The sequence below is a fragment of the Sus scrofa genome, chromosome 5, assembly GCF_000003025.6.
Source record: "Sus scrofa isolate TJ Tabasco breed Duroc chromosome 5, Sscrofa11.1, whole genome shotgun sequence".
Taxonomy (NCBI): domain Eukaryota; kingdom Metazoa; phylum Chordata; class Mammalia; order Artiodactyla; family Suidae; genus Sus; species Sus scrofa.
Window position 1 is genome coordinate 4036894 of NC_010447.5, and position 22438 is coordinate 4059331.

The following is a 22438-nucleotide window of genomic DNA, read 5'->3' on the forward strand; positions in this document are numbered from 1 at the left end:
TCAAAATATTTATGTCCTTTAATCTGAGAATAGTGTCTCTTCATTTATTCTCATCAGCTATACTTCATTAGAATTTTAATGTTCTTTCCCCATATAGGTCTTGTGTTCTTAATTTCTAGATTGTTTCTCTCTTATGACTAGTATCTATTTTTATGATGTTTTCCTGGTTGCCTTCTACTGGTGTAGAAAAATGATACCACACTTTAGATTAAGCTAATATCTGATAACTTTGCTAACCCCGTTATTACTTCAAGTAGCTTATCTATTATGTATCATAGGTATTGGTTGAGATGCCTGTGACATCCAATTGGAAGTAGAGTAGACAGTTGAATCCCAAGTTAGGAGTTCATGGGAGAGGGCCAGGCTGGACACACACCTTTAGCAATGGTCAGTACACAGATGGCACTTCAAGTCATGTGTCTGGGTAAGCTCCCCGGGAGAATGAATGCAGATAGAGACGGAAGCTCCTAGGCTCTGTGTAGGTAAGTTGAGGACCGGAGAATGAGCAATTAAAGTAGCGGCCAGTTAGGGGGAGGAGAGCCAAGGGAGTGTGGTATTCTGGAGCCCAGCAACGGAAAGAAATGTTCCCTTTGTAATAGCCTGTGTGTCTGCCTCCTCAGCAGAAATAAATCCCTGAAGCGTTTGTTCTTAGCCCCTCCTGCATGCAGCACGGTCAGCTGTTGAGGACAGGGAGTCTCTGGCCCTTGCCTGAGCCTGTCATGCCTGGCTCTACCTTGCCTCAGGGGTGGGTAGCCTTGGGCAAGATGCTTGACTCTTGTGCCTTGGTGTCCCCACCTGTTAAATAGGGATAGTAGTGTTTCCAACTTCAGAGAGTTCTATAACTTAAGTAAATTTATTCATTTAAAAGCATCTGTAGTGGTGTCTGGCATATGAGTAACCCCTCATTAAATATTTTTGTTTTTGTCATTACTGTCATTGCCTTTGTATTGGTAGTATTTAGCACAGTATTTGACACAATTAGTGGTTTAAATTTTTTTTTTTTTGGTCTTTTTAGGGCCACAGCATATGGAGATTCCCAGGCTAGGGGTCTAATCAGAGCTGTAACTGCCAGCCTTCTCCAGAGCCACAGCAATGCCAGATACGAGCCACGTCTGCAACCAAAACCACAGCTCACTGAACAAGGCCAGGGATCAAACCCGAAACCTCATGGTTCCTAGTCAGATTCGTTAACTGCTGAGCCACAACGGGAACTCCTAAAACGTTTCTTGAATAAAACATTTATTATCAAGGTATGTGAGGGAGAGGAGGGAGAAAGGATGGGACAGTTGCTATTGGAATTGTTTTTTTAAGAGATACGACTTTTTAGAGTTCCCGTCATGGCTCAGTGGTTAACGAATCCGACTAGGAACCATGAGGTTGCGGGTTCAATCCCTGGCCTCGTTCAGTGGGTTAAGGATCGTGAGCTGTGGTGTAGGTCGCAGACTCAGCTCGGATCCAGAGTTGCTGTGGCTCTGGCATAGGCCGATGGCTACAGCTCCGATTCGACCCCTAGCCTGGGAACCTCCATATGCCGCAGGAGTGGCTCAAGAAATGGCAAAAAGACAAAAAAAAAAGCTACAGGTGTACAGCATAGTGATGCACAGTTTTTAAAGGTTATACTCTGTTTATAGTTATTATGAAATATGGGCTGTATTCCCTGTATGTTACAGTATATCTGTGTAGCTTATTTTACACTTAATACATTTACACCTCTCAATCCCCTGTGCTCCTGTATTGCCCCTCCCCCACACTGAAAACCACTGGTTTATTCTTAGTCTGCTTTTTTTTGTTATATTCACTAGTGTGTTGTATTTCTTAGATTCTCCATCTAAGTGATATCATACAGTATTTGTCTTTCTCTGTCTGACTTATTTTACTGAGCACAATACCACAAGTTCATCCATGCTGTTGCAAATGGCAAAATTGCATTCTTTTTTTGTGGTTTGGTAGCATTGCATTGTGTGTGTGTACATATATATATATATATATATATATATATATATCTTTATCCATTCGTCTGTTGATGGACACAGGTTGCTTCTATATCTTGGCAGTTTTTAAATCATGCTGCTATGAACACTGGGGTGCATATATCTTTTCTTTATATTTTTAGGGCTGCACCCGCAGCAATATGGAAGTTCCCGGGCTAGGGGTCCAATCACAGCTGTAGCTGCCAGCCTACACCACAGCCACAGCAAAGCCAGATCCAGGCTGCATTTTAGAGTTGCACCATAGCTCACAGCAATGCCAGGTCCTTAACCCTAGGCAAAGCCAGGGATGGAACCCGCCTCTTCATGGATACTAATCGGGTTTTTAACCTACTGAGCCACATTGGGAACTCCTCATATATCTTTTCCAGTTACTGTTTTTTTTTTTTTTCTCAGATATATACCCAGGAGTGAAATTGCTGAGTTATGTGATAACTCTATTTTTAGTTTTTTGAGACATCTCCATACTGTTTTCGACAGTCGATGCACAAATTTCTATTCCCACCAGCAGTATATGAGGGTTCCCTTTTCTCCACATTCTCGCCAACGTTTTTTTTCTCATTTATTTTCTTAAATTTTTTAATGATTTTTATTTTTCCCATTATCGTTGGTTTACAGTGTTGTCAGTTTTCTACTGTACAGCAAAGTGACCCAGTCACACATACATATATATACATACTTTTTCTCATCCTCCATCGTGTTTGACCACAAGTGATAGATATAGTTCCCTGTGCCATACATTGCTTATCTACTCCAAATGCAATAGTTTGCATCTGTTAACCCCAGAATCCCAGTCCATCCCCTTCCCCCTCCCCCTCGGCAACCACAAGTCCATTCTCCATGCCTGTCAGTCTCTTTTTCTGTGGAAAGTTTCATTTGTGCCATATATTAGATACCAGATGTAAGTGATATCTCATGGTATTTGTCTTTCTCTTTCTGACTTTCTTCACTTAGTATGAGAGTCTCTAGTTCCATCCATGTTGCTGCAAATGGCATTATTTTGTTCTTTTTTATGGCTGAGTAGTATTCCATTTGTGTATATACCACATCTAGTTAATCTATTTATCTGTTAATGGACATTTAGGTTGTTTCCACGTCTTGGCTATTGTAAATAATACTGCAGTGAGCATAGGGGTGCATGTATTTTTTTTTAAGTAAAAGCTTTGTCCAGATTTATGCCTAAGAGTGGAATTCTGGATCATATGGTAGTTCTGTCTTTTTTTTTTTTTTTTTTGTCTTTTTAGGGCCACACCTGTGGCATATGGAGGTTCCCAGACTAGGGGTTGAATCAGAACTGTAGCTGCCAGCCTATGCCATAGCCACAGCAACTTGGGATCCAAGCCGTGTCTGCAACCTACACCACAGCTCATGGCAACACCAGATCCTTAACCCAATGAGCGAGGTCAGAGATTGAACCCACAATCTTTTGGTTACTAGTCAGGTTCATTAACCACTGAGCCACGATGGGAACTCTCGGTAGTTCTATATTCAGTTTTATGAGGTACTTCCATACTGGTCGTATCAATTTATATTCCCACCAACAGTGCCAGAGGGTTCCCTTTTCTCCACACCCTCTCTAGCATTTGTTATTTGTTGGTTTGTTGATGATGACCGTTCTGACTGGTGTGAGGTGGTATCTCACAGTAGTTTTGCTTTGCATTTCTGTAATAATTAGTGATCTTGAGCATTTTTTCATGTGCTTGTTGGCCATCTGTATAACTGGAGAAATGTCTGTTCAGGTTTTTTGCCCATTTTTCACTTGGGTTGATTTTTTTTGCTGTTGAGTTGTTTAAGTTGTTTGTATATTTTAGAGATTAAGCCCTTGTCACATCATTTGAAACTATTTTCTCTCGTTCCGTAGCTTGTCTTTTTGAGTTTTTTTAATGGTTTCTTTTGCTGTGCAAAAGCTTGTCAGTTTGATTAGGTCCCATTGGTTTATTTTTGCTTTTATTTCTGTTGTCTTGGGAGGCCTTGCCGGCATTTGTTATGTGTGTTCTCTTTAATGATGGCCATTCTGACAGGTGTGAGGTGATAGCTCAGTGTGGATTCGATTTGTATGTTCCTGTTGATTAGCAGTGTTGAGCATTTTTCCATGTGTCTGTTGGCCATCTACATTTCCTCTTTAGAAAAATGTACGTTCAGACCTGCCTATTTTTTAATTGATATATTTGTTTGATGTTAAGTTGTATGAGCTATTTGTATGTTTTGGATATTAACCCTTTACGGGTCATGTAATTAGCAAATATTTTCTCTTCGGGAAAGTGTCTTCTCCTTTTGTCAGTTGTTTCCTTTACTGGGCAAAAGCTTTTAAGTTTAATTAGTTCCCATTTGTCTGTTTTTGCTTTTATTTCCTTTGCTTTAGGAATAGATCCAAAAAAATACTGCTACAGTTTATGTCAAAGAATGTTCTGTCTGTGTTTTCCTCTAGGAGTTTTGTGGTTTCCGGTCTGACATTTGGGTCTTTAATCTATTTCAAGCTTATTTTTGAATATGGTGTTAGAGAATGTTCTAAGTTCGCTCTTTTACATGAGCTGTCTAGTTTCCCAGCACTGCTACTGAAGAGACTGTCTTTTTTTTTTGGTCTTTTTAGGCCCGCACCCGCAGCATATGGAGGTTCCCAGGCTACGGGTCCAATCAGAGCTATAGCCGCCAGCCTACACCACAGCCACAGCAACGCAGGATCCAGGCCACATCTGCGACCTACACCACAGCTCACGGCAATGCCGGATCCTTAACCCACTGAGCGAGGTCAGGGATCGAACCGGCAACCTCATGCTTCCTAGTCAGGTTCAATAACTGCTGCGCCACGACAGGAACTCCAAGAGTGTCTTTTGATGCTGTAACTTTTAATGGGGAGCACCTGAAGCTGGCAAAGTGGAAAAGTGCGTCAGGAAGGAGCCAGATCTTCAATTCCCAAGTTTGGAGTTTGTGAATGAATAGCTATTTGAAAAGACTAATTGGCTAAATAAATAAGAATAGGAATTCCTGTTGTGACACAGCAGAAACAAATCCCACTAGTATCCATGAGGAGGCAGGTTCTATCCCTGGCCCCACTCAGTGGGTTGAGGATCTGTCGTTGCCATGAGCTACAGAGTAGGTCGCAGACACGGCTCAGATCCCACGTTTAATTAGGTCCCATTTGTGGCTGTGGTGTAGGCTGGTAGCTACGGCTCCAATTCAACCCCTAGCCTCGGAACTTCCATATGCCACAGGTGTGACCCTAAAAAGCAAAAATAAATAAATGAATAAGAATAAACACGTAAATTGTAACTTAAAGAAAAAGTTAAGGACCCCTCCCCCCCAAAAAAAAGAGAGAGAGAGGGAGTTCCTGTCTTGGCACAGTGGAAACGAATCTGACTAGGAACCTGGCCTCACTCAGTAGGTTAAGCATTGCTGTGAGCTGTGGTATAGGTCATAGATGCAGCTCGAATCTGGTGTTGCTGTGGCTCTGGCGCACGCTGGCAGCTGTAGCTCCAATTCAGCCCTTAGCCTGGGAATATGCTGTGGGTATGGCCATAAAAAGACAAAAGACAAAAAAAAAAAAAAAAAAAAAAAGTTAAGGGAATCTATAGCTTATAAAAGATTTAAGAAACATATTCATATACACCATATGCTCCTGATTCAAACAAACCAGTTTTTTTTTAATTAATGAGACTTAGGAAACTGGCAAATTTTATATTAGAGAATTATTAAGATTTCTTTTTATAAAAGTTTATGGTTATATATTAAAGTCACTTTGCTTTTGGAGTTCCCATTGTGGCTCAGTGGAAACGAATCTGACTAGCATCCATGAAGACACAGGTTTGATCCTTGGCCTCACTCAGTGGGTTAAGGATCCAGCGTTGCCATGAGCTGTGGTGTAGGTTGCAGATGTGGCTCAGATCTGGCGATGCTGTGGCTGCGGTTGTAGGTGGCGGATACAGCTCTGATTCGACCCCTAGCCTGGGAACCTCTATATGACATGGGTGCAACCCTAAGAAGACAAGAAAAAAAAAAGCCACTTTTATTAAAATAGTTACAGGTTAAGGTCTGACATCACTGCTGTGGCTCAGGATGCACAGGTTTGAGCTCTGGCCCAGGAGCTTCCGTGTGCCGTGGGTGTGGCCAAAAAGAAAAAAATTGCAGACGGATGTCTGAATTTGCTTCAGATAATCCAGCAGTGGGAAGGAGTGATGAGCAGGATTATAGATGAAACGAGATTGACCATGAATTGGTACCTATTCGAGGTGGGTAATGGCTATATGGGGATTCATTATAGTGTGTCTTCCACTTTTATATTTGTATTGATTTTCCATAATAAAAGGAAAAAAGAGTTTAAGAAAGAATTGAAGAACTCTATTTACCAGTTGTAATGCTTGACTTTATTATATTAGATTAGAATTTGAGAAACAAAAAACTCGGCTAAATATTCAACTTGAATATAGTCGCAATCAGCTGAAGAAGAAACTGAATAGGATTAACACATTAAAAGAAACTGTCCAGAAAGGTAGAGAAGACATTGATAACCTAAAGAAGGTAATTATTGATGGAGTCTCATTGAAATGATGGCCTCCAGCGAATAACCGTTTGTTCTGATGATGTTCTAACAGCGATATGAAGGGGCATGGGTGCAGACTTGAGAAATGCTTGTAATAAAATCCACACAGTTTCAGGAGTTATTAGATATTGAAAGGGCTGTGCCCTGGAGGCATCCTGAACTCTGACTTGGGCGAGTGGTAGAGATTAAGGAGAGAAAATTCTGGGCCTGGATGTGTGACATCCAGACTGCCATGTCTAGCAGGTGGGTAGAGCGTACGTAGACAGCAGGAGAAGTCTGGGGTGGTTTCTGGGAATACACTGAATCCGGACGTGCCCAGGCGAGACGCAGGCAGAGAGGTGGGCAGTGAAGAACAGCGGACCAGGATGAAATTCTGGAAGGTTACGTAGGTTATGGACAGAGTTTGGGGGGGGGGTTCCGGAAGCCCCAGAGTGTGAGGAAGGAGGCAGACAGGGAGGTTGTCAGATGGTTTGGGAAATGTCTGCAACTGCCAATCACGAGGTCATGGCAGCACGAGTGTCGTCACTGGACAGTGGGCACGGAAGCCAGGTGGTAGCAAGCTCAGAAAGAGAAAGGGAGGTCATGATTACCCGGAAGTATAAACAAGAGCGGGCCCCCTTTTACGACTGGTTCAGCCAGCTTGCAGGATAGAAGTGGAGCTCAGAGTGACTGGTTTGGCTCTATTAATACTAAGAGGATCTACTGACCTTATTATTGTAAAAGATGGTAAATTCACAGTATAAATCATCTCCATTCAGACAGAAGAAAATTGTCTGAAAATTGTGGATGAACTCACGGAGAAACGGCAGCGACTTAAGGACGTATTTGTCACTCAGAATTCCAACATTGAGAAAGTCCAAGCTCAAACTGAAGAGGAACGGAAGAAGTTTTTGGCTGTTGATAGGTAATTAAGAAGCTTATCAGTTTGCAAGACCATGACCAGTTTTCAAGATGTTTGCCATCAATTTGAAATTTATTACAGGAAGTTTGTTTGAGTATGTCCCCTTTGTTGCTTTTGGTCCCACATCACACCTATCGAGCATTCTCATCTGGGGGGAACCGAGAGAAGTGGTTAGTTGTTTAGAGTGAACAGTTCTCTTCGGTAGGTGAGAACACGGACCTGGGTAAAGAGTTCCTTCCCTAAATCCCCCTTGACAGCACCAGTACCTTCCTGTTGAGGTGTCTCGGTCCGCTAGTCTGTTCATGTGACAAACCATAGCGAGTGAGGCTAAAAATCTGGAGCCATGCAGCGTGGCTCCGTGTCCCGGCCCTGCTGCTGCTTACATACCGTGCCTTCCTTGCCTTACCAGGAAGATGGGCACAATCATAGTGCCCACCTCGTGGGGTAAGGATTAGATGAGTGACCGTTTGGCACTTGGAACCGGATCTGGCCCGTGATCACCGTGCAGTGATGACGAGTCAGCTGGCTTTTGCGCCACGGTGACATCTACTTCCCTGTGTGGCTGACGCAACCACAAGTGATCAGATGACACGAGCTCTGCTTTGCTCAGCCTCTGGGCGTATCACAATTTTCCTCACTGTTGAGAGATCCCAGGGTTTCATGATACTGCCAGAAAATTCTTCGTCTGCAATTTTTAAGTGGAAATAAGTTTGTTTACTCTTTTTTCTTTTTTTTTTTTTTTTTTTTTTTTAGGGCCAAACCCAAGGCATATGGAGGTTCCCAGGCTAGGGGTCAAATCAGAGCTACAACCCATGGCCTACGCCACAGCCACAGCAACGCCTGATCCTTAACCCACTGAGCAAGGCCAGGAATCGAATCCACAACCTCATGCTTCCTAGTCAGATTTGTTTTTGCTGCGCCATGACAGGAACTCCAAGTTTGTTTACTCTTGATGTCTTTTTTACTCTTATGTGCTTTAAACAGAACCACATCTCCTGTTTGTCATCATATTCTTTAAAACTGTTTAATTCTTAATTTGTTTTATTTTTAGTTCTGCTTCTCACTTTGTTTCTACAGGTAAAACATCCAAGCCCTCATTAAGAAGGGATTAGAAGGCATTTAGAGTTCCGGTTGTCACTCAGCAATAATGAACCCAGCTACTATCCATGAGGACAAGGGTTCAATCCTGGCCTTGCTCAGTGGGTTAAGGATCAGGCGTTGCCATGAGCTGTGGTGTAGGTCACAGATGCGGCTCAAATCTGGTGTGGCTGTGGCTGTGGTGTAGACCAGCAGCTGTAGCTTCTATTCAACCCCTAGCCAGGGAACTTCCATGTGCTGCACATGTGGCCCTAAAAAGCAAAAAAAAAAAGTTAACTGGGAAAGCACTGTATTATTGCTAATGTAATTAAAGTAATGATGTTTATTATTAAAAATGCTCCCTTGGATTAAATAATTATATTCATGGCCTTTGTCTGAAGTGTTAAGGTTTAAATTACAAGCATCCATGAGGTAACTCTGGAATTTATGGCACTCATAGGGAAAAAAATTTTTCTTTTCTTTTTTTTTTTTTTTCTTTTTTTTCAGGGCCACACCTGTGGCATATGGAAGTTCCTGGGCTAGGGGTCAAATTAGAGTTGCAGCTGCAGGCCTACGCCACAGCCACAGTAATGCCAGATCTGAGCTGTATCTGTGACCTATGCTGCAGCTTATGGCAACACCAGATCCCTAACCCACTGAGTGAGGCCAGGGATCAAACCCTCATCCTCACAGACACTATATTCCATCCCCTCTAATCCACAATGGAAACTCCTAAAGTAATCTTTTTAAATGTAAGCTTATAACATGTTTTTCTTCCTTTGTTCATCTTTATATAATTAGTAAAATATAATCACCTTTTTATATCTGTATTTATAGGGAAGTGGGAAAATTGCAAAAAGAAGCTCTAGCCATTCAGACTTCTCTCGAACAGAAACGGTTAGAGAAACATAACATGTTGCTGGATTGCAAAGTTCAAGACATTGAAATAATTCTTTTGTCGGGGTCATTGGAAGACATCATTGAAGTGGAGGTATGCTAGCAAATGATTTTAAAATACATGCAGTTGTATGTAATACCTCCGGCTGCTTAGTGGGGTCCCAGCTATACAGATTCCTCCTCTTGTTCTAAAGCCCCCTTAGGGGCAGGAAAGACACCTCGTGGAGGAAGACGAGTAAAACAATCCTCCTTTCAGAGGACTGGGCGTTTTGTGCATTTCTCTTATTTCTCTTGCTAATCCGTGTGCTTTAGCTCCACAGCAGGGACCAGAGAGTTTGTCACTTGTATGTAGATACCCAAGAGGAATCAGAGAATCAAGGCTCTTGGAGTTAGGGGCACTCTGGGAGGCGGTGTTAGCCACAGTGACCCTCAGGCCATGTGCAAGTGGCCTGCTGCCGGGAGCAGTTCTCTGTACTCCTGTAACCGTGTCCATGGTACATGGAGGGGTCTTTCTGCACCTTCACCCACAACTTGAGGTGGTTCTCAGCAGCAGCGTGCCTCACTGAGTCTGTCCAGGTGGTGAGTATGCTGGGGAGGCAAGAATGGACAACCAGGGAATCAGAAGGTGAAACCAGAGACTGCTAACGGTGGGCATTTCTCTGTTTGCCTTTTTTTTCTTCCTTTCTCACCCCATTCGCATTACACAGTGCTCTTGAGGGCGGCTGGAAGGGTGCACACCCTTAGTGCTGTCACTCGTGTCAGGACAGACGCCACTGTACGGTTCAGGAGGAATACACCACTGTTAGCGAATCCAGAGGCTGGCGAAAATCGCTGTTTTGCCTCCCACGTCATCGCTGAGCTCTTTGGTGACTCTCTTCTTGTGGTCTCCCTTCCACATCCCGCCTCCCTTTCCCCTGCTCAGCAAGCCATGCAGTTCCAGCAGTTTCCTCTCCAGAAGAGGCCCTCCGACCCGTGGGTTCTTTGGTATTTAGTAACTGTAAATAATTTTTCTCTTGCTGATATTGACCACTTCTCATAGCATGACTCTGATATGCTATGATATTAGGATATGATATTATACTCAAAAAAACCTTCTTCCTCTGTTTTAGCATGGTCACGTTCCAGATAGAAGGTAAGGAAAGGAAAGGACCCTTTCTGGGCCACAAGTATCATCAGCTCCCCCCTTAGATGGCTTTAAAGGTGGAAAAGGGAGGCAGAGGGATAGGGCCAGAAGGAAGGCATCTCACACACGAGTCAGTCCAGGACTTGGAACATTGTCAAGAACTCTTTCTGGCTCGAGCTTTCCTCATGGGGCTGCAGCTGTAACCACTGGCTTTGACCAGAAGGAAAAGACACCTCTCCCTTGCCCGCTGTCAGAAAACTCCTGGGGAAGAACCCTGATTGGCTTAGCTGGGCCCTATGTCCACTCTTAAGGGTGTAGAGCGAGGGAAGGGAGGGCTCTGTAACAGCAGCCAAGTGGAGTAGAAAACCAGTACTCCCGCTGTTAGAAAGGGTATGGAAAGTCTGTTTGTTTGGTTTTGTTTTTTTGTCTTTTGTCTTTTCAGGGCCGCACCTGAGGCATATGGAGCTTCCCAGGGTAGGGATCCAGTCGGAGCTACAGCTGCCGGCCTACACCAGAGCCACAGCAATGCCAGATCCAAGCCGCGTCTGAGACCTACACCACAGCCCACAGCAACGCCGGAATCTTAACCGAGCGAGGCCAGGGATCGAACCCGCAACCTCATGGTTCCTAGTCGGATTCGTTTCTGCTGCGCCACGACGGAAACTCCTGGAAAGTCTGTTTAAAAGGCAACAGGCAGTCCAGGGCACTTACATATAGGGCAGGTGTGGCCCTCCCAAGGCGGGGGAGTGGTTTAGAAGAGGTTGAAGGAATAGTGCAGAGGAGGAAGCAATTTTAATGCCTACCTTCCAAGTAAACACTGTTGGTCAGAATTCATGCTGCTGCTTTGGTCCTGTTGATCTGTCAGTTACGTGAACTTTCAGAATTACTCTCCATCATGCCCACTGTGAGTGTGAACTTACTTCTTCATTAGCATGAATGGCTTTCATATTTATGGTGGGCTATTTCAAAGCAGGTATTAAGACCTTAGGCTGGGTTAATACTGCATCATTATCTTTTTTTTTTTTTTGGTCTTTTTCTAGGGCTGCACCCACAGCACATGGAGGTTCCCAGGCTGGGGGTCTAATCAGAGCTGTAGCCGCCGGCCTATACCACAGCCACAGCAATGCAGGATCCGAGCTGCGTCTGCAACCTACACCATAGCTCACAGCAATGCCGGATCCGAGCTGCGTCTGCAACCCTACCACCCCCCCCCCCCCCCCCCCCCCCCTCACCACAGCTCACAGCAACGCCGGATCCTTAACCCACCGAGTGAGCCCAGGGATCGAACCCACAACCTCATGGTTCCTAGTTGGATTCATTAACCACTGAGCCACAACAGGAACTCTCATACTGCATCATTATCTTAAAAGACAAAGTGGTGGTTCCACTCCGCTTGTGCTGTTCAAGCCACAATGGGGTGTTACACGCACTTTCTAAAGCATGATGCTTTTTGAGTCAAGTGTCCAGGCGAGTGAAAAGGCCCAGATCATGTCATGCTGGCGAGAGACGGCTTGGGGGATATGGTTGTTTCCCTCCAGTAGAAGAAGGTCTGTCATAGAAGAAGACATACGTGTTCGTTCTGCCCCAAGGGGGTTCCTGCGGTTGGAGGATGAAGCGCGAAGAGCCAGTTGTCTTCTGCCAGGGAGCACTTCCTACTGCGCAGAGGGAGGGCCTTGCGTGGCGAGTCCTCTGGTTGGAATTCTGTAAGCACATCTGGCAGTAGCCACGCAATGGGGCTGCCGTACGAGTTGGTCTGTAAGGCCCAAAACAGAGAAGGCGTTGGGTATAAATTGTCTCTCTCCGGAGGGCCGGACAAGGGCCACTGGATAGAACTGTCTTACAACAGTTGCTGTAGGAGTAATTGTCTCAGAGCCATCGTTAAGGTAGAGCCTGAGATCTCCCTTCCATTGGAGGTGTTCAGACAGGGTCAGTTTCCTGCCTCTGCCGTGGTTCTCACGGAAGAAGCTCGTGTTGTGGAGAAGCCTATGCCCGATTACTGGTTCCCAGACCATGCTATACACGTGAAGCGTCTGGGGATCTTGTTTCCTAAGAGATGGCATTTCTAATGGCTCCCAGGTAAGGCCCCAACCACACTTAAATAGCAAGGCATCAGATAACTCATACAGAAGCATAATGCAGGAGTTCCCATCGTGGCGCAGCGGAAACGAATCCGACTGGGAACCGAGAGGTTGCGGGTTTGATCCCTGACCTCGCTCCGTGGGTTAAGGATTCGGCGTTGCTGTGAGCTGTGGTGTAGGTCGCAGACGTGGCTCGTATCTGGCATTGCTGTGGCTGTGGTGCAGGCCGTCAGCAACAGTTCCAATTAGACCCCTAGCCTGGGAAACTCCATATGCCACGGGTGCAGCCCTAAAAAAAAGACAAGGGAAAAAAAGAAGCAGCTTAATGCAAGATATGATGTAGAATCACATAAGTAGGAATCATGAGATTCAGGGATTCCGTATCAAATTTTGTATTCAGTTTCCTTTTCTCTGTGAACAGTTTTAGTGTAAATGTGTTGCATAAAATGAGGACTTTTTCCAAAAGTAGTCTCATTGGGTTTGCCTCAGCTGAGAACATCTGGAAAGGCATGAGTGACAAAGGAGCTTTTTCTCTCTTAATTTCTAAGTCTCAGGTTTTGTTGTTTGGGGGCGGGGACGGTTTGTTTGGTTTTGGGGTTTCTTGGCCATGCCTGCAGCATGTAGCAGTTTCTAGTCCAAAGATAGGACCTGAGCCACAGCAGCAGCCAGAGCCATGCCGTGACAACAGTGGATCCCTAAGCTACTCACCACAAGGGAACTCCAAGTCTCAGTTCTTTTTTTTTTAAGTCTCAGTTCTTGGTATCAGCGCTACACCAAAGGCCAGCCTATAGCTGAATAAGTCCTCGTGTGTGTGTTCCTCCTGTCCTAGTTTCTTCACTCAGAGAATGATATATACTGAAACTGCGATGAATGCTGCCCGAGGCGCTGAGAATACAGCAGTGGATACAACTGCCAAAAATCCCTTCCTTGACATCTGGGGGGAGGAGAGAGAGGCACAGAAACAAAGTGGGGAACAGAGTCTGAGTTTGGTGGAAGCACAGGCTAAAGAAAACTTAATGCAGGAACAGGAATAAAGAGTAATGGCAGGGAGTTCCCACCGTGCACGGCGGGGTCGGCCGCGTTTCCGGAGCGCTAGGACACAGGTTTGGTTCCCAGCCCTGCGCAGTGGGTTACGTAGCCAGCGTTGCCACAGCTGCGGCTCAGGTGACGTCAGCTCCGATCTGACCCCGGCCCAGGAACTCCCTGTGCCGCGGGGTGGCCCAAAAGAGTCCTGGTGGAGGAATTTGCAGCATTAGAGGCAGAGGCCATTGGTGTCCCGAGAGAAGGCAGCCGACGAGTAGAGGAGTCAAGGATGATGAGATACAGACATCTCTGGGGAGGTTGTCCAGGCAGGGGGCAGTGTGCCAGCCCCTCGGTGGACATGCGCCCGGTCTGATCAGGGAGACCCGTGTGGCTGGAGCAGAGTGGGTACTGGGGAGCTCACAAAATGAAGTTAGAGGGACGCATAGGCCCGATTATCATGGCCTCACAAGCCGGCGTAAGGGTTGTCACTGTCAGTCTGAGCGCAGTGGCAGTCAGCTGTCGACTGGAGGGCGGGACGGATGGCGACGGGCGACCACCACTGCAGAGAAAAAAGAGAGGGCGCCGTCTGTTTTCCAGTTGGGCGCTGAAGCAGAAAGTACCCAGGCAACGACCGACGTGTATGAACAGGAAGAAGCCATTGAGGTGGACTACAGCCTGCTGCGAGAGGATTTAAGGGTAACGGAAGCTTGCTCTGTTTATGACTAACTCGTGGAAATAGTGAATATTCAGAGATGCAGACTAATTTTTAGATGATAAAGCATAAGTTTAGGGAGAAAAGTAGAATTCCTCATTTTTTTAAAAGACATGTTATATATATAGGTTTATATCAGCATTTCTCACCATGTGTTTTATAGAACACCAATAGCATGAAATGTCCTGCCAAAACGAAAAGTTTCTCCCAGTTTTTGGAAAGGCTGTTCCCTTCTTAGAGATTTACAAGAATAATAAAGTCTTTGAGACGTCCTGAAATAGACAAAAGTAGAGCCAACATACTCCAGCATCCCAAATTGCCCTGTCCGTGTCCCAGCGTGGCAGCCTCAGGAGGGGACACATCCTCCACGGCTGCAGAGCTCAGAGCCAGAATCCAGTCCCATGGTCTGGTTTAGCAGCTGCGTGTCTCAGTTGCCCTGTAGCCCAGGGCAGCTTTCTGTTTTAACTTCCTTCTGAGGCGGCTGCTCTCAGGAGGCAAAACGACTCCAGTCGCTTCACACCCACAGCCCTCAGAGAAGAGGGAGACTGCCTTCGGGACCGGTGCTGTTCTCCAGACTGAAGAAAGGTCTTCCCACAAAACTCCGGCAGCTGTCCCCTCATCGCCGTGGCCTGAACTGGGTCACATGTTCATTCGCAACCGATCACTCTTGGGGGTGGGGTGGACTTAGCTTTATACCCACCAGGGTTCCTGCGACCCATGAGGGAGAAGTGGTCAAACACGGGCTCCGTTAGAAGAGGCGGAGAACGGATGCCAAGGGGCAGTGTCCACCACGTCTTTTCATTTCATATGCTTTTAATGTATTTTGTTAGATTTGTTGGGGTCTTTGTATGTGTGGTACTTTGGGCAATCAGAAAAAAGCTCATTTTTTATTTTATAGTCTACTCAGTGCTTTGGTATTTAAAAAGTCCTTCCCCACATTACTGAGTAAATACTTATACTTTCTTCTTATTAATGATTTTCTTTTGTTTTCACTTGCCTATTCATCTGAAATTTATTTTTGTATGTGGTATGAGGTAAGAATCTGTTTTTTTGAAAGTATTTTAAAAGTAATCTGTGTTTTAAAAGTTAACCAGTTTACTCAACATTTTACAAATAATTCTTTTCCCAGTGAATTAAAATGTCACCTTTATCAGATACTAACTTCCTCTAGGCGGTTAAGAAAGTTTTCCTGGAAGGTGATACCTGTGTTACTTTTCCCCTCTCTCCTCATTCAAGTTGGGTTCATTGTCTAGGTTTCAGTGTAAGTGTTACCCTCCAGAAGGGCCGAGTCCCTGTCGTACCAGTGCCTGCCTGGTGGAGGGTTTCACACTGTGGTAAACGACTCCCTGTGAGCTCTGGAAGGGCAGAGAAAGAGCTGTTTTCATCACTGAATCCTGTCTAATACATAGCAGATGATCAGTATATTATAATGAACAAATAAGTGGATATATATATACATATATGTACGAATTGTTACTTTTTTTTTTGTCCTTTTTGGGCCACACCTGTGGCATGGAGGTTCCCAGGCTAGGGGTCAAATCAGAGCTGTAGGCATTGGCCTATGCCACAGCCACCACCACAGCAACACCAGATCCATGCCACGTCTGTGATCTACACCCCAGCTCACGGCAACACCAGATTCTTAACCCACTGGGCAAGGCCAGGGATCAAACCGGCGTCCTCATGGATGCTAGTCAGATTTCATTTGCACTGAGTCACAACAGGAACTCCAAATCGTTACTTTAGCCAGATAAATATGAAGGTGAAGCGTGTTCCGAGAGAGGGGCATCTATGACACCAGAGCTGTGATAGAGCACAGCCAACTCAGGAAGCTGCAAATAGTGTGACGTGACAGCGTTTCCGACTCAGAGGGCTGCAGGCGAGGGCAGGAGTGAATGTGGGGGGAGTGAGACAGACCGGACCCTGAAGGGCCTTGTGCCTCGTTACCGCAGCAGTTCGGATCTAAAGGGCGTTGATCACCACTCTTCTCTGCCAATAACAGGCTCTACAAACTGATAAGGAAGTTGAGGCCCACCTTAAACTCCTGCTGCAACAAGTAGCATCCCAAGAAGACATCCTGCTGAAGACGGCGGCCCCAAACCTGCGCGCCCTGGAGAACCTGAAGGCTGTGCGAGACAAGCTTCAGGAGTCCACAGACGGTGACACTGGGCTTTAGTTGTTCACAGGGTCACTCACGACTGTTGTGGCTTTTGATTTCTATAACATCCGTGATCCTCCCTTGCATTGCTCTTTGTTTTTATTACATATTTCTCCTGTCGTCTTGTAAGAACATACTTTTAAGGGTGAATCACTAATTCCTCCCTTGTTGAAAAGCGTTGTGCTTTAATTTATGTATTTATTTAGGTTGTTTTGTTTTGTTTTAAGAACAACACCTCTTGCATATGGAAGTTCCTGGGCTAGGGGTGCAATTGGAGCTGCCTTCCTACGCCAGAGCCATAGCAACGCCAGGTCCAAGCTGCATCTATGACCTACACCGCAGCTCACAGCAACGATAGATCCTTAACCCACTGAGCAAAGCCAGGGATTGAACCTCATAGATACTAGTTGGGTTCTTTACTGCTGAGCCTCAACGGGAACTCTCCCCTGCTTTAACTTAAAAATGAGTGTATTGGTTATTTTCATACTAGCATATGAGGCATAAATATAGATGCTCTGTTGGAATTTGTTATTATTTAAAAATCAGCCCTCTGATTTGACCCCTAGCCTGGGAACTTCCATATGCCTTGGGTACAGCCCTAAAAAAATAATGATAAATAAAAATCAGACCTACTAGAAAAAGGGCTCATCAATTTTAAGAATCATTTTCTTGAGATTAATAACAGTTAAGGTATTTTGAAGGTAGATTTTACTCAAGACAGCTAAACCCAAAATCCAATTTAAGAGTTTCTGAAGTGGGTTAAGAATCCAACTGCAGTGACTCGCAGCTGCGGCTTAGATTCAACCCCTGGCCTAGAAACTTCCATGTACCGTGGGTACAGCCATAAAATTTTAAAAACAAGTTCCCTGACTAGTATCCATGAGGTTGCAGGTTCAATCCTTGGCCTTGCTCAGTGGGTTAAGGATCCGGCGTTGCCATGAGCTGTGGTGTAGGTCACAGATGGGGCTTGGATTTGGCGTTGCGGTGGCTGTGGTGTAGGCCTGCCTGGGAACCTCCATGTGCCACAGGTACAGCCCTAAAAAGCAAAAAAAAAAAAAAAAAAAAATTTTTTAATATTTTATGCTTTAAAGTTAAAATAAGAGAAGACCTTTAGTGGTCTCCAAAATAAAGAACATTGATTCTCTCTTAGCTTTTGAGGCCAGCAGAAAGGAAGCCAGAATGTGTAGGCAAGAGTTTGAACAGGTGAAAAAAAGGAGATATGATCTTTTCAGCCAGTGTTTTGAGCACGTCTCAGTCTCAATTGATCAGATCTACAAGAAGCTCTGCAGAAACAACAGTGCCCAAGTACGTACTTTTTACCCCAAATATGAGTGGGAACTTTGTGTTGTTAGGGGTGTTTTGTTTTGTTTGTTCTGGCGGGAAATCACCACCACTATTTGAACAACCCACTCACAGGGCAGCGTCAGCTTATGACTGTTGGTCACCACCATGGCCTGTGTTCTAGATCCTCCTCACCCCACCACTGGCCAGCCTGGACAAGCCAGAGCCCCGCTGGTCCTGCTTCGTCTCTGCACCAGGAGGGGGTTAGATCCTCCGGTTTCCAAGTTCTCTTCAGTTGTGGAATTCTCTCATCTATACTCACGTGCTCTTAGAGAGCTGACACTGGCCTCTGTAGTAGTTGGGGTAAGGTGGAGGAACTTGGGGGAATAGGGACCGGGGCTGTGGACCTGCCCACAGTGACAGAGGAGGGGAGAGGACTAAAGGCAGGTTCCAGATCTGGACACGCCCTTGGAGTGACAGACTCCCTGCTCCGTGGTCCACACTCACAGCACACATTCGGTGGGACTAAGATGCAGGTTGAATCTTCGGTACCTGCTTCCCCTTTTCACAGTGCTCGTTCATGACTGAGGTACTCTTGAACCAGATATTTAGAATTTCAACCGAAAATAGTTTTCAGTAAAGTTAGAGTAAAAAAAATCCCGTTAACTCCTTGAGGGCAGGGTTCATCTCTGAATCTATAGAACCTGGCCCATAATAGGTATTTAGCAAAGGTTTGAGGAAAGGCGTCAGCTCTCCCCGACCGTTGGGAGGTTATCCTGCTGTGCTGGCAGCATCTCTTATCTCAATAAACTCTTCTTTCTTTAAAAAAAAACAAAAATTTTTGACGAAAGGACCAGTGAATGAATTGAGGGAAGGCTGCAATAAGACAAGCGTGAGCTGCTGAAGTTGAGGGCTAGTCTGGTGGGAAGGCCTCATCTTTCCTGTCTGTTAGATGTTTCCCTCTGCGCCCCAGCCAGGCAGCCTTGCTGTGATTACAGGTAGAGCTAAACACTTATTTTTCAGGCATTGGTATTTTTTCATCAGAATGGAGGGAAATCTCACCAACAGCATTTTGCAGTTAAATTCTTACAGTCCTAGGTTGAAATTTATGAATAGCTTTTCTGATATTGCTAAATAAATAATGTATGTTTCAGGCATTTCTTAGCCCGGAGAACCCCGAAGAGCCGTACTTGGAGGGCATCAGCTACAACTGCGTGGCCCCAGGCAAACGGTTCATGCCCATGGATAATCTGTCCGGGGGAGAGAAGTGCGTGGCAGCGCTGGCCCTCCTGTTCGCTGTGCACAGGTGAGGCCCCAGAGGTCAGAGCAGAGGCCGGTGGAGCTTCCTGCAGGAGACGTTAACCAGCTGTCTTTGCTCACCTTCAGCCTGTGTGACACAAAACCGACTTCTCAACCAGACCATTCAGGTTATGTTTTAGGCCTAGAACAATTTAGGCAGCAAATCTAGTTAAGTCTTTGACAGATTTTTATCCAATTTGTTACTATCAGCAGCTACTAATACTCCAGCTTTATAGAAAAGAAAAAGGAGTATCGGTGGCCAAAAATGAAATCAGGATTGCCAAAAAACCCCAGAACAGTAACAGCAAACCCAAACAAATAAAAACACCTAACGCGTATGTTAGTTTTCTAGTCCACAGCCAGCGACCTGCTTGAGTAAGGAGCGTTAAGCACAGTATCTCTTCTGAAAAGACGTGGGCCCTCATTTCCACTGACGGCGATGGCACCGTATACCTGACCATGGCCGGGGCCGCCCCATCCTTCTGTTCAGCAGATACTCAGTATTTCCTGTGTCAAGTGGTGATGTGGGCATTAGAGAGGCAAATACCCTGCCTCAGCCACAGTTCATTTCAGTTGGCGGGGGGAGAGACGACGAATGAGGCATGTTCGTAAAGTCCTTCTCTAACATAGAGACTGTGAGAAAATGGAGAAAGTTAAAGATGGGAATGGCAGCAGTAACAGGGCAGGGTTTGCAATATTTGAAGTCTTCTGGGGAGGCCTGTTTGAAAAGGTAACAGTTGAGCGAAGAATTGAAGAAATGAAGGGAGCATGTACTGAGGATAGACGTTCTCGGAGAGGTTTCTAAGGGAAGAATGTTCTAGACACGAGGAACAAGTGCAGAGGCGCTGAGGCCGGAGTGGGCCTGGCGCCTGTGGCGTTCAGGCTGTATACAGCAGTGGCAGGCAAAGGCTGGGACTCCGACCCAGCAGTCAAGGTGGAAGATGGTGCCTGGTAGGACCAGGGAGCAGGAGGCTGAGCAGACGGCGTGGGGCATGAGGGACCCAGGGGTGACCCCGTGGGGTTTGGCCTAATCAACCAGAGTAATGAGATCTGCCATTAACTGAGATGAAGACTGTAGGAGGAGCAGGTTTGGAGCGGGTGGGTGAGGAGTTTGAGCTGTTAAACAACCACAGGAGCTGGGTGTTGTGTGTGTGTGGCGGGGTGGGGGGTCATTTGTTTGTTTGGCCACACCCTGGCTGTATAGGAGATCCTAGACCAAGGTCAGAACCAGAGCCCCAGCAGTGGCCCAAGCTGCTCTACCGACAGCACCGGATCCTTAACCCGCTGCGCCACAAGAGAACTCCCCCAACGTGGAGCTGCTGAGTACGCCTTTGGACATGTGAGGCAAGGGTGCGAGAGAGAGGTCAGAACGCTCACATTGATGCCCAGGTGGTACTTAGAGATGAGGTCACCAAGGAGCTAATTATACAGGAGAGTGCCCTAAGCACGAAGCCACGGAGGTACCAGTGTCAGGAAGTCAGAGACGGAGTTGGTAGAGGAGGCGGGGTCTTGGCGCCCTGGGTAAAGCAGGAGGTAGACCTTGTCACCCCTGATGTCAGAGGCACCGGGAGGACCACCCCAGAGCCACCTGTGCAGGTCACACAGATGATAAGTGAGGCGTATTTGCAAAGTGAGCCTCTAACATGGAGACTATTAGAAGATGCTCTGTGACTGGGCACGGAGCATCGTAGTTACCACACAGAGGACAAGCATCCAAAAGGATGCATCTTATTTATTCCAAATACTGCTCGTCCTCTGCTCCAAGGCATTGGTAAACAAAGTTGTAACGTACTTAATTGTACTTTTCTTGTAGTTTTCGGCCTGCTCCGTTCTTTGTTTTAGACGAAGTGGATGCAGCCCTGGACAACACTAACATTGGCAAAGTAAGTTTCTTTGTGCTTTTAATTTCCAATAGAATATCTACAATTCAGGGGTCCCATTGCAATCAAAAGGCAGTTTACCTTGAACAAACACTGTTTGATAATTGCTAATTAAAAATGAAATCTAGGAGTTCCCATCGTGGCGCAGTGATTAACGAATCCGACTAGGAACCATGAGGTTGCGAGTTCGATCCCTGCCCTTGCTCAGTGGGTTAACGATCCGGCGTTGCCGTGAGCTGTGGTGTAGGTCGCAGACACGGCTTGGATCCCCCGTTGCTGTGGCTCTGGCGTAGGCTGGCAGCTACAGCTCCGATTCGACCCCTAGCCTGGGAACCTCCATATGCCGTGGGAGCGGCCCAAGAAATGGCAAAAAGACAAAATAAAAATAAAAATGAAATCTAGGAGGGAGTTCCTGTCGTGGCGCGGCAGAAACAAGTCCGACTAGGAACCATGAGGTTGCAGGTTCAATCCCTGGCCTCACTCAGTGGGTTAAGGATCCGGCGTTGCTGTGAGTTGGGGTGTAGGTTGCAGATGTAGCTCGGACCCCATGTTGCTGTGGCGCTAGCATAGGCTGGCAGCTACAGCTCCGAGTAGACCCCTAGCCTGGGAACCTCCATGTGCCTCTGGTGCGGCCCTAAAAAGCAAAAAAAATAATAAATTAAAAATAGGAGTTCCCGTCGTGGCGCAGTGGTTAACGAACCCGACTAGGAACCATGAGGTTGCGGGTTCGGTCCCTGCCCTTGCTCAGTGGGTTAACGATCCGGCGTTGCCGTGAGCTGTGGTGTAGGTCGCAGACGCGGCTCGGATCCCCCGTTGCTGTGGCTCTGGCGTAGGCCGGTGGCTACAGCTCCGATTGGAGCCCTAGCCTGGGAACCTCCATATGCTGTGGGAGCGGCCCTAGAAAAGGCAAAAAGACAAAAAATATATATAATAAATAAAATAAAAATGAAATCTAAGTTAAAATCCAAAAACAAGATGATTCAGGGTAGTACTTTCATTCAGGTTTAGGGGACCCCCAGTCAGTTACTGGGGAATTGACTCAGGGAGGACCCACAGATTGCTGCTGGGTGTTTTCCCCACATCCAGGCATTCGGACCTGGAGTGTCCTTAATAGTAGACCCCATGGAAAACCAAATCGGTTTTATTAAAAGTCCCGAAATAACATGTTTAAGTAAAATTCCAAAGGCATTTATTAAAAATTATTTATTAAAATTTATCTGGTCAGTTACCACACTTCTGCATAATCCTGTTTTCAGTATTTGAGACAATGAGGGAACTACGCACTCCCTTGAACTCTGCAGAATTCAATTTTTAAGGTCAGCCTTCAAGATCAGTGCAAGGATATATAAAGCCCCCTGAGAGACCACCCATCTTGACAATTTAAATGAGAATAGCCTTGAACACAGAAGCATGACCAAAGGAGTGACACAGACACTGGCAGTGCCCATCACTGCCCCGGCCTAGGACAGCTCCATCCTGCAGAT

General features: G+C 46.0%; 1 protein-coding gene across 2 annotated transcripts in view; it reads left to right on the forward strand.

Moving 5' to 3' along the window:
- Positions 1–22438, forward strand: part of SMC1B (structural maintenance of chromosomes 1B) — a 91051-nt gene that overhangs the window by 60796 nt on the left and 7817 nt on the right. For both annotated transcript variants that reach the window (XM_021091389.1, XM_021091388.1), the window contains 8 exons: positions 6362–6503; positions 7284–7429; positions 9341–9494; positions 14222–14320; positions 16339–16495; positions 17645–17799; positions 18930–19081; positions 20888–20957. In XM_021091389.1, coding sequence (XP_020947048.1) covers positions 6362–6503; positions 7284–7429; positions 9341–9494; positions 14222–14320; positions 16339–16495; positions 17645–17799; positions 18930–19081; positions 20888–20957 — 1075 coding nt within the window. The remainder of the gene's footprint in view (positions 1–6361; positions 6504–7283; positions 7430–9340; positions 9495–14221; positions 14321–16338; positions 16496–17644; positions 17800–18929; positions 19082–20887; positions 20958–22438) is intronic.